Source organism: Garra rufa, chromosome 18 (assembly GCF_049309525.1).
Source record: "Garra rufa chromosome 18, GarRuf1.0, whole genome shotgun sequence".
Taxonomy (NCBI): domain Eukaryota; kingdom Metazoa; phylum Chordata; class Actinopteri; order Cypriniformes; family Cyprinidae; genus Garra; species Garra rufa.
The window spans coordinates 2310057-2321804 of record NC_133378.1 but is presented as its reverse complement, the minus strand read 5'-3'; the positions used below and the strand labels follow the sequence as shown (position 1 = coordinate 2321804).

General features: G+C 39.7%; 1 protein-coding gene across 1 annotated transcript; it reads left to right on the top strand.

Moving 5' to 3' along the window:
• Positions 1-4044: 4044 nt before the first annotated feature.
• On the top strand, positions 4045-7427 carry plagl2 (pleiomorphic adenoma gene-like 2). Its single transcript, XM_073823778.1, has 2 exons — positions 4045-4447; positions 5944-7427. The coding sequence occupies exons 1-2, from the start codon at positions 4140-4142 to the stop codon at positions 7418-7420; spliced, it is 1785 nt and encodes a 594-aa protein (XP_073679879.1). The 5' UTR covers positions 4045-4139; the 3' UTR covers positions 7421-7427.
• The last annotated feature ends 4321 nt before the right edge of the window (positions 7428-11748 follow it).

Here is an 11748-nt window from a genome sequence, read left to right as displayed (position 1 = left end):
ACATTTTAAGCTCATGTGACTGTGTTGTTTTTGCCACATTAGAAACTGTTTGGTCAGCGGGGAACAGGTGGATTTTGAACTTTAACCAAAATGGTCATTGACCAGAGGTTAACTCATGAAAGATTAAGAGATCAAAAAAGGAACATTACTCTATGTCATACCAAATACTGATAATATAAAGCAAAATTATGCATCCAACAGGAAAGGGATGTTAATGCATAATACCCCATATTGATGTTAAATGCTCAGTACTTAAAGGAATAGTCCACCCAAAAATGAAAATTCTGAAAATGCTGTTACCTTCATGTCATTCCAAACCTGTAAGACCTTTGCTCATCATCAGAACACGAATTAAGATACTTTTGATATCTGAGAGCTTTCTGACCCTGGATAGACAGCAATGCAACTACCGCATTTAAGACCCAGAATGGTATTCTGCCCTCCAAAGGCAAAGTGAAGTAACTACGCCAACACTGAAACTGAGAAAAATGCCTTTAAAGTTTTTACACCAGCTAGGCAAACATGTTGAAACTCTCATTTCTCTGAAACGGGACACAATTTAACCAGGAGACTTTGCCACAAGACAAAACAGTTGTCACAAAGTCCATTTTAAGCCTTAACTCAATTTTGACCAAATGTGTAGTTACTGCCCTTTGCCTTTGGAAGGCAGTATTGAGGACATCATTAAAATCCATGTGACATAAGTGGTTCAACTGTAATTTTATGAAGCTATAAGAATACTTTGTGTGCAAAGAAAACAAAAATGACGACTTTATTGAACAATTTCTTCTCTTATGTGCCAGTTTTGAAGCGCATTCACGAGAGTACCACAACATATGCGAAAGCTCTCAGATTTAATCAAAAGTATCTCAATTTGTGTTCTAAAGATGAGCGAAGGTCTTACGGGTTTGGAACAACATGAGGGTGAGTAATGACTGAATTTCCATTTTTGGGTGAACTAACCAAAGTAAAGTGACAATCAGTAAAGTGATATGAGTCTATCACTTACTACTAAAGCGAAGGAAGTATAAGAATGAATTCCCCTAGAGTACTGATGTGTGGTTGACATGAGAAGGGTGGTGTTGTGGTGCGTTTTCTGCTGTATGAGTTTGACCCTTGTACAAAACATTTCAAATGTGCCTGTATTGATCAATGTGATTATAATTCATTGACTAGAGATTCTCTAAATTCGTCTCTATAAATATTACATTGCAGTAAACTGCATGTTGACTTCTCATATAAACCATGCAGACAGATATTAATATTATCTATTGATGTAAAATATTTTTGAACAGTAAGGTTTTTAGGTCCCTTCTGCTTACTAAGCCTGCATTTATTTGATTCAAAATACAGCAAAAACAGTACAATTTTGAAATAGTTTTACCATTTAAATTAACCTTTTTCTTTTGGAATATATTTTAAAATGTAATTCATTCCTGGGATTTCAAAGATTTTTTTAGCATCCTTACTTAATGTTTTTGAGCAGCTAATCAGAATATTAGTATTATGTTGAAAACAGCTGAGTAGAATTTTTTTTTCAGGTTTCTTAGATGAATAGAAAGTTTAGAAGAACAGCATTTATCTGAAATAAAAATGTTTTGTAACATTATAAATGTCTTTAGTATCACTTTTGATCAATTTAAAGCATCCTTGCTAAATAAAAGTATTAATTTCAAACAATTCCTGTAATTAAAATAATTCAATTTACAGGTATTATAAATATAAACATTATAGGTTTCATAAATAACCTGGAATAGTTCAGTTCATTCATTAATTTAAAAAAAAAAGGTCCATGTAGAAATCACAGACAGGAAATTATCTAGATATATGTGACCCTGGACCACAAAACCAGTCATAAGGTTAAATTTGACAAAACTGAGATTTATACATCATATGGAAGCTCAATAAATACGCTTTCTATTGGTGTATGGTTTGTTAGGATAGGACAATATTTGACTGAGATACATCTATTTGAAATCAGAAATCTGAGGGTGCAAAAAAATCAAAAAATACTGAGAAAATCACCTTTAAAGTTGTCCAAATTAGGTTCTTAACAATGCATATTACAAATCAAAAATTACATTTTACAAAAAATCTTTGATCTTTACTCAATTTCCTAATGATTTTTGGCATAAAAGAAAAATCAAAAATTGACCCATGCAATTTATTTTTGGCTATTGCTACAAACATACCCCAGCGACTTAAGACTGGTTTTGTGCTCCAGGGTCACATATTAGAGCATTTTAAAAATGTCAGTATGATATTTTGATAGATACACACTTTAAGGCAGACGCTTTCATTAAAAATGAATTACAGTAACTAACTGCAAACATATGAGAAATCTTTTACATATGGGAAATCCCCAAAGATTCCCCCAAATCGAGGCTTCTTTTACGCATAACATCTTACACATTATCTTAATCTTAATAAATCAAGGTCTCATAAACCATGATAAAAGTAGTAGTAGTTGTTTGTTTTTACCTATGTGTCATATGATGTGATCGTTGTGCCATGGGGTTTTACTTAAGTATACATTTTTCTTTGTAACAGGTAGTGCTATTTAAGGGCTAATTTATTTGGCCTCCCTAGAGGCAGCTTTGTGTCTGTGTTTGCTTTAGGATTACAGGAGCCTTACGCTGTTTCAAAACACTGGAGTACATGTACACACATGCATGACAGAACATGCATGGACACACAAAGCTTACTTTGTGCACCTCAATTGTTGATGCGGTATAGCAACGGAAGAATTGCCAACTGCTGTTACTGCCCCATTTATTAACAGTTCTGCACATTACTGCCCTCTAGCTAACATAGTGGCACAGTAAAGGTGTTTCCGAATGGTTACAGTGTGCCCTGTTCATGTACATATGTGACCCTGGACCAAAAAACAGCCATAAAGCTAAATAAATAGGCTTTCCATTGATGTATGGTTTGGTATGATAGGACGATATTTGGCTGACATGCAACTTTTTGAAAGTCTAAAATCTGAGGGTGCAAAAAAATCAAAATATTGAGAAAATCACCTTTAAAGTTGTCCAAATGAAGTTCTTAACAATGCATATTACCAATTATAAATTACGTTTTGATATATTTACAGTAGGAATTGTACAAAATATCTTCATGGAACTTGATCTTTACTTAATTTCCTAATGATTTTTGGCATAAAATAAAAATCGATCGTTTTGACCCATGCAATGTATTTTTGGCTGTTGCTACAAATATACCCCAGCGACTTAAGACTTAAGGTTTTGTGGTCCAGGGCCACATATTATAGGTTATTGTTTGATTTATTGTTAGTAATATACAATTATTGCTTTTTGTAATTTCTTAATGCACATAATGAAAATAGTACAACTTGTGATCAAAAGTTAGATCAAGTTAAAAAACTTGTTGTAAAGTGTACTTTTAAAAATTTTGGGGGAACAAAAATTGAGATCAAATATTTGAAGAGACAGTACAACATTAATCAATGATGTATGTCTTTTTTTCTCTCTTTTTATGAAAGGGTGAAGATAATGATGAGCACTATTGTCATCTACTCGGCCCCAGTCATGGCAGGTGGGACTGGATGAGAGTGTGAAGGTAAATGAAAAAGACAAAGAAAGCACTTACATTTCTTTTGAGAGACAAGTTTTTAGCACATACAGAAGGAGTAAGCGCTGTGTTTAGCTGTCTATTTGGCTAAGATACAACTTTTTGAAAGTCTGGAATCTGAGGGTGCAAAAAAATCTAAAAAGTTGAGAAGAATTAAAGTTGTCCAGATGAAGTTCTTAGCAATGCATATTACTAATCAAAAATTAAGTTTTGATATATTTACGGGAGAAAATGTACTAAATATCTTCATGGAACATGGTCTTAATATCCTAATGATACTGGTGTAAAAGAGAAATCCGTAATACAACAATAATACAACCATTGTTGGCTATTGCTACAAATATACCCATGCTACTTATGACTGGTTTTGTGGTCCAGGTTCACATTTATGCTCATTCATTTATTTGTTTGTTGGTTGCATGTTACAGATAGCAGACAATTTAGGAGCCTGCATCCCCTTGAACGTTGCCGCGATATCGAACCAGAGCCTGGAAGGCAGGGCAGCCACGGCCGAGTTTCAATGGCAACGGCACCCTAGGGCTGCCATGGCAGCAGCTGCCGCCGATGCCCCACACCATATTGCCACACTGACGCTGGAGGACGAGGAACGACGAGGCGCCACCAAAGTGTTTGGAGGTCCTGCTGCGGGGAGGACGGAAAGAGAGACAGAGAACGAGAAAGAGAGGGAGAGGGAAGGGAGAGGCAGTGGGAACAAGTGTTTGGTGTGCGGTGCCCTCTTCAGCTCACAGGATAAGCTCCGGCTCCACGCGTTCTGTCACACAGGAGAGAAACCCTTCCACTGTTCCCAGCCCCATTGCCCTAAGGCTTTCAGCTCCAAATATAAGCTCTTTAGGTAGGTGCTGTTTGCATGTAAAAGCCACAGTATACTTTAAGTGTAACAGAAGAATAAATTGTTGTGATGTCATTTCAAACTAAATCTGGCCAAAACAGCGTTTGTCTTGGTGGTTCTAAACTCCTCGCCAACGTGAACTTTCCACCAGCTTTTGAACTGCCATTGGTCCGTGGCAATTTCATAGTAATAGGTGGGAGTGCTCCGGGGCTCCACCTTCTTTAACATTGAAAACGTTTCTTCACTCAGTCCGTCTGGGTCAGAAATGAGTGAAAAAGTGAACCTTGTCCCTATGATCAGATGCTGCTCTTCTCTCATAAAAAGGACATTGTTAAAATAGTCCATGTGACATCTGTGGTTCAAATTTAATGTTAAGAAGCTATGAGAATACTTTCTGTGCACAAGAAAAAACAAAAATAATAACTTTATTCAACAATTTATTTTCTTATATGTCAGTCGTCGATGCACACACGTTGCTGGAGGGCCACTGTTCTGCAAAGTTTAGCTCAAACCCTCATTAAACACATCTATACAAGCTTATCAAAGTCTTGATTGGATTACTAGAAACTTCCAGGCAGGTGTGTTGAAGGTAAACTCTGCAGGACATCTGTCCTCCAGACACAGGATTGGACACCATTGTGCTACTGGATGGCCAACTTTCTGCAGAGTTTAGCTCCAACCTTAATTAAACACACCTGTACCATCTTCTTAAGGCTTGCTGGAAACGTCCAGGCAGGTGTGTAGTAGCAGGTTGGAGCTAAGCTATGCTGGAAGGTGGTCATCCGGGAGCAGGGGTAGACACTCCTGCTTTAGAGCAAGGAAGTCCAGGAGGGTCACTGTCTTGCAGAGTTTAGCTCCAAGCCTAATTAAACACACCTGAACCATCTAATTAAGGTCTTCCAGGCAGGTGTGTTATAGCAGATTGGAGCTTAACCAATGGTGTGTTCCTAACGAGAAATATTGCCCTCTGAAAGGGCACTTCAGAGTGAAAAAAAATCATGGCCACCATATTGAAGGATCATTCCAAACTGAAGTGCTCAAAACTGGCCTTTAATGGGCCCTTCGGGATGAAAGATTTCAAAGGGTACAACTGATGGACACTTCGGGCCCCAATAATCCTTTGCACAGGAAAGTTGTTTGGCTTCACACCCTGCGTTCCATTTGGAAGGGCTCATCCCTAGGCCCTAATTCCTTCAAAGGGTTTACCCTCCGGAGTGAGATTTTCGAAAGGATTAGGGCATGGGGATGAGCCCTTCCGAATGAAACGCAGGGTATGCCGGGAAGGTGGTCTTCTGGGAGCATAAGTAGACACTCCTGCTTTAAACACACATGAACCAGCTAATCAATGTCTTAGTAGGCATAGTAGAAACATCAGGCAGGTTTACTGTTGCCAAACTCTACAGCACAGTGGCCCTCCAGGACCAAGTTTGGACGCCCCGCCTTAAAGTGTATCCAATGTGTCATTCTTTAGCTAAAGACTATCTTTGTCTCCTTTGTAGGCATATGGCCACACACTCCCCACAGAAGACTCATCAGTGCTCATTTTGTGAAAAGATGTTTCACCGCAAAGATCACCTGAAAAACCATCTGCAGACTCACGACCCCAACAAAGAGGCCTTTAAGTGTGAAGAGTGTGGCAAACACTATAACACAAAGCTGGGCTACAAGCGCCACATGGCCATGCACTCAGCCACAGCTGGTGATCTTACCTGTAAGGTGTGCTTGCAAAGCTACGAGAGCACGCCTGCACTCTTGGAGCACCTCAAGAGCCACTCAGGCAAGTCCTCAGGTGGTGCCAAGGAGAAGAAACACCCCTGTGACCACTGTGATCGACGCTTTTACACTCGAAAGGATGTTCGCCGACACATGGTGGTGCACACGGGACGCAAAGACTTCCTGTGCCAGTACTGTGCCCAACGTTTCGGGCGGAAGGACCATCTGACGCGACATGTCAAGAAGAGCCACTCGCAGGAGTTGCTGAAGATCAAGACAGAGTCTCCAGATATGTTGGGTTTACTTGGGTCTGGTTCTCCACCTTGTGCTGTGAAAGAAGAAATAAGTCCTATGATGTGTAGTATGGGACCTACCAAGGACTCGATGATGACAAAGCCTTTCCACGGTGCCACCCCTTTTCCCATGGGCATGTACAACCCTCATCATCTCCAGGCCATGTCCAATCCAGGTGTGGGCCACCATCACTCACTGGTTCCAGGGTCTTTATCCACTGCCATGGGGATGGGTTGCCATATGGAGCCCCCATCATCACTGCACCACCATCACCCTCATCATCATCACCACCACCACCACCACCCTCACCATCACCACCACTCCCCACCTTCACACCAGCAGCAACCTTCCCTACAAAACCAGCAACAGCAGCACCCCCAGCCACCGCCCAAGTACCAGCTCGGATCTACCTCATACCTGCTGGATAAACCCCTGAAGGTGGAGATGGAGAGTTTCCTGATGGATCTACAGAGTGGACTCCCAGTTCCTCCGCCGCCCTCAACCGACCCCCACTCAGCAGCTTCGCCCAATAAGGAGGGTATGGAACCTCCAGCGGGATTGTCGGATGACCTTTGCGGGGACCCCCTCATGTCCAAGAGCCCCGCTGTCATTGCTGAGTCTTTGTGTGCTGCTAACATGGACTTTTCTCATCTGCTGGGCTTTCTTCCACTCAATCTGCCACCCTACAGTGCCCCCATGAGTTCAGGAGGACTGGTGATGGGCTACTCCACGTCCTCCGCCGTTTCTTCTTCTTCTTCCTCATCGTCGTCAGCGTCTTCGCATGCTGCCGAACCACACGCTGCCACAGCCACAGCTGCAGTGCCTCTTACCTCTTTGCAACCTCAACCTCAGGAGCAACCAGGCTCCGGTGGGGGTCTGGGTCTTGGGTCCCTTCACCCACTCCCACCAGTGTTCAGCTCTAGCCTCAGTACGACCACTCTGCCTCGATTTCACCAGGCCTTTCAATGAGGTCCCCACCCCAACCTGGCCTGCCACAGGGGCTCAGGGCAGAGGAGCATTGGTGCTCCCCCTAGGGGTGGGGAGGTAGAACACTTGAACACATAGAAGCCTTAACAAAAGCGCACAACAGCTTTTTAATGAGCCTGGAGGAAAACAAGCATATGAAATATGGAGCTTTTATTTAGGCTGTCTGAGTTTTAGCTATGATTTTTTTTTTTTTTTGAATACCCTTTCGAACCTCTCCCAACATCCCCTCTCCTATAATTTTGTAGTTAGAGAGCAGCATCAGTAGGCCGTAAGGCATGGTACTGCATACTTTATAAAGTAATAATATTAGTAGAAAAAGGAAAAAATTAATGTAGAAAAGATAATCTGTCTCTGAAAGACTAGTTTGAAGTGATATATGAATTTCGTTTTCTTTTCCAAATGTGAGGCCTGACTCTTTGTTGTCTCTATTAAGCTTAAAGTCAGGCAATAGTTGGTTGCCCTTAAACTAAAACCGTCTTCATGGTCAGGAGTGGAAGAATTAGTGAAGGAGTGAAATTATTTCAAATTTAGCTCGATCATTATCAAAAGCAGTTTAAAAACAAATACTGTGTACCTGATTAGATGAAAATATAATCTAAAAATATGCTCTTCCAGCGTTTTTGTATTGATAATACAAACGTAAACTTGTTGGAATGGTCAGTAACTAGTTCTAATGTGAGAGAAGCAGAGGGACTGAAAATATTAAGGCAAAGAGGGTAAAACAAAAACTGCACAATTTGTTCATTTGGTACAATGTGATCATACAAAAACTAAAGCAAAAGAAATTTTAGGTTATCCTACAGGTTTACAATTTTTCTCAAAAGAAGCACTTTGTTTACAGCAGAAGGCACTTGACCTTTGGGTTGCCAAGGTGGCCCACTGAAATCCCTTCCCTTTTCCCACTCTACCTTCATGCTTCCTGAAGAGAGACCGCCGTTAGACAAACACACGCAATTTCAAACAACCTCCAAGTACCTTTGAATAGTCTCAAGATGGTTTTCCTCCTTCCAGCACTAATTTTAAGTCTCCGTGGCATCAGTATCTCACTTCCATATCCTGTCCACCAGATCACAATATAAATATATGTATTTTAAGAATAAAAATGGTATTTTAGTCAGGTTTATATTGTAGAGAGACATACATTGTAATGATAACCCTGGTATATGTGAATGGCAAAAAAGACAAAACAAAAACAAGTATATTTTTTTGCAGTGTACGAAGTACCACATCAAAAAATATATATTATAATTGCGTCTTTTTCAGTACATTTTGTAATTTAGATAGTTGTATTAAAAAAATTGCTGATGGATTTTAAAGAAAAATGTCTAGCAGGTTTACAGAATTATGTATCTTGCGTCATATTGAACAAAATGGATGAAGTATTAGCTTTTCCCTATAGCTTTTCCTGTTCCTTGTTTTTCCGAGGAGATGAATAAGGTGCGTATAATAGATTAATAGTGGCATAATCCAGTAGAATGGACTCGTTTTTAATCTTTAGAGCATGAGCTAGAGGCCCACAATGTGATCCAGGTTTCAGTTTGCGTTTTTTATTCTCAGTATTCGATCAGACCTGACTGATGCTGTCTGTTTGTGTGTACAGTTTTTAACCTCCGTGATCACACGCCGTCGCACTGAAATGTCTGAAACCGCGATTCCACTTCCGGGTTGATTACAAAAACAGGAATGTAGAGGGGTTTTGTCCTACAGTCTTTTACAAGTTGCCATTTCCCAGTAAGTGGACTGCACAAGTTCTTACCAAATAATCATTCGTTACCAATGGCCATGTGAGGAAGAGTCGTGTGTAAAGAAACAGATGACGATCAACGTACCAGCAGTGAAAGCAGTGCCTCGTACAAATCTCTCTCTTCACCTCATCATCCCTTGTGTCCAGACAGCTGTGTTTATAGTGAATGTGAATATCTCTCACAAGCAGGAAAGACCATAGAAAAAAGGCAAAAGGCCACATCGCAAAACTAAGACAAAACAATATTATGCTGCTCTTCGTGCTGTGGTTGCCAGCAACCATAGACCACTCTGGAAACATTTGAAACTGCAAATGATCTTTTAGCAGAAAACATGCACAGTACACGTGAACTGTTTGTCCGTTTTCTCTGTTCTTCAGCTGCTTTGATTCGAATGAACATTTTATGAAAAGGGTCTGAAAAAAAGACACAAAGAAGTCACCAGCCTGGTCTTTGACATTCAAAGCATGGGACATTTGATTGGGATATTGCCTAGTCGTTTTGTCATTATATTATTTTCTGTTTGTTGAAACAGGACCTCAAAACAACACAACGCATCACCTCATTTGTTTTTGTTTTTTTTTTCATACCAAAAACCTGGGGAGAAGAAACTTCTTTTTGCACAATTGCTAACTAAAGAATAAGAGTCTGCGTCGCTTATACTGTACGAGTGATCTTGTTAGAAGTAATTGTTTCATTTAAAAAAAAGCCAAAAACGCATTTTCCCTACTCTATAAGGGCTTATATTAATTCACAAACATTTCAAATCATTTAAAATGAATTGAACTGGACATTACTCGTATACAGACAAAATTGCAATTGTTTTTCTTTTTCCCTAAAAAAATTATTTGAAGAAATATGTTTAATAGGCTTTTGGCAATTTTTGAGTTTGTCCTCCCTGGGTTTTCTGTGAGCTGATCTGAATCCTAGCACTTTTAAACCTTTAAAAAGAGTATTTTTCAGCCTTGTATGTTTGTAATTTTTTTTGTATTTGATCTTGTACGTGCCATTAGTTTGATGTGTAGAGTTTATTCATCTTTATGTAATTGTTGTTTTTCTCCTTTCCCAAAAGAGTAACAGTATTTTAGATAGCTTTCCACTAATATTAACCGCATCGGCCCTTTTCCCACGTCGTCTCGTCACACATTTGAGGAAGTCATTTAACCTTAAAATAGATCTTGTTAGAGTATCATACTCAGTGTCTGAATTCTAAAACTTGGACGCCACAAGCAAAAGCAAAACCGTTTCCAGCTCCATCTACAACTGAGGTGTTTTCAATCAGCATTTATAATAACAAGCCGGCAGGTTCAACTGGTGTGAAATTGTTACCAGCTCTCTGCCCCTAAAAAAGCACTTTTGGTTCAAATGAAGTTTTATATAACTGCCTGGATAGTTGGAACGTTTACTGATAGTACTTTAAGAGGTGTTTGATTTCACAACACGCATTCTACAGCAGAAAAAGACAGATTAACCAAGTTAAAGTCGATCTTTTTTCTCTCGTTGCAATGCACTTGTCTATTATTCCCCGAATACTAGTTGGTTCCTGTGACGAAAATATTAAGGGAAATTATGAGGTAACCAAACTAGGGTAAAACGAAACAATCTGACTTTTAAGTAAAGGAAAAACGATCCAAGAAAATGCTCTTTCGGCTTATAGTGAGAAAATGGGTACGTCCGTCGAGGACAAAATCCACTTGTAGTTTGATATATTTTAGCTTAATGTAAGTCTTGCATTCCAAGCTTTTTATGTAACTTGTTTAGCAATATAGTCGTTCTATTTTTAGTACTTGCTTATTACCACGACTTCTGGAAAAAAGGTGAAAAGATAAAAATGGAATATTCATCCTTACACTATTTTATATAACATGGAGATGATTGACAGGACGAACTGTACAAAAGAAAAGCCTAACGGAGACAAACAGCGCGCTTTTTTTTTTGTTACACAGCTCACCTGCGGTCAGTTGCTGCATTGTAAAGTTGACAGATTTGTATATTGGTTGATCCAAAGAGATGACATTACAACAAACCTATTTACTTATTGTACAGTGCATTGTACCATTTGACTTGTAATGTGTTATGTTAAAATGATTAAAAGACAAACCCACGGTTTCATATTTCTGGCGTCCTTTTTTTGAAGCGTCTGATTTCCTGTCTGCCGCGGTGGGAGAGGGTGCGAGAAGAAACGGGCTGGTTATGGCCGAAAACTGCCATTCGCATGCCATACAGCCAGAACAGGAAACCACACCACAGCGCACAAATGAAAAGACAAGAACGGCACGATTCCAAGTAATAAAAAACTGAGCTATAGCCAGGCTTAATTATAAAGTCGTTCTCAAACCTATACTTTCGCATCTCAAAGAGTTGTTTTAGGCCCAAAATGCCCACTGACAATACATAACGTACCATAATTTCTCATGTGAAAATGACTTAAATCTAGAGGAATCTGAGGTTTTACGGTCTTGTCTTGCATTCCAAGAACAGCCGAGGCTCTGACTTCCTACTCTTCTGAGAAAACGCTCCCGGAACGGTCGAACTCGACAAAACGTGCCGAGCGAACGACGTTTTCAA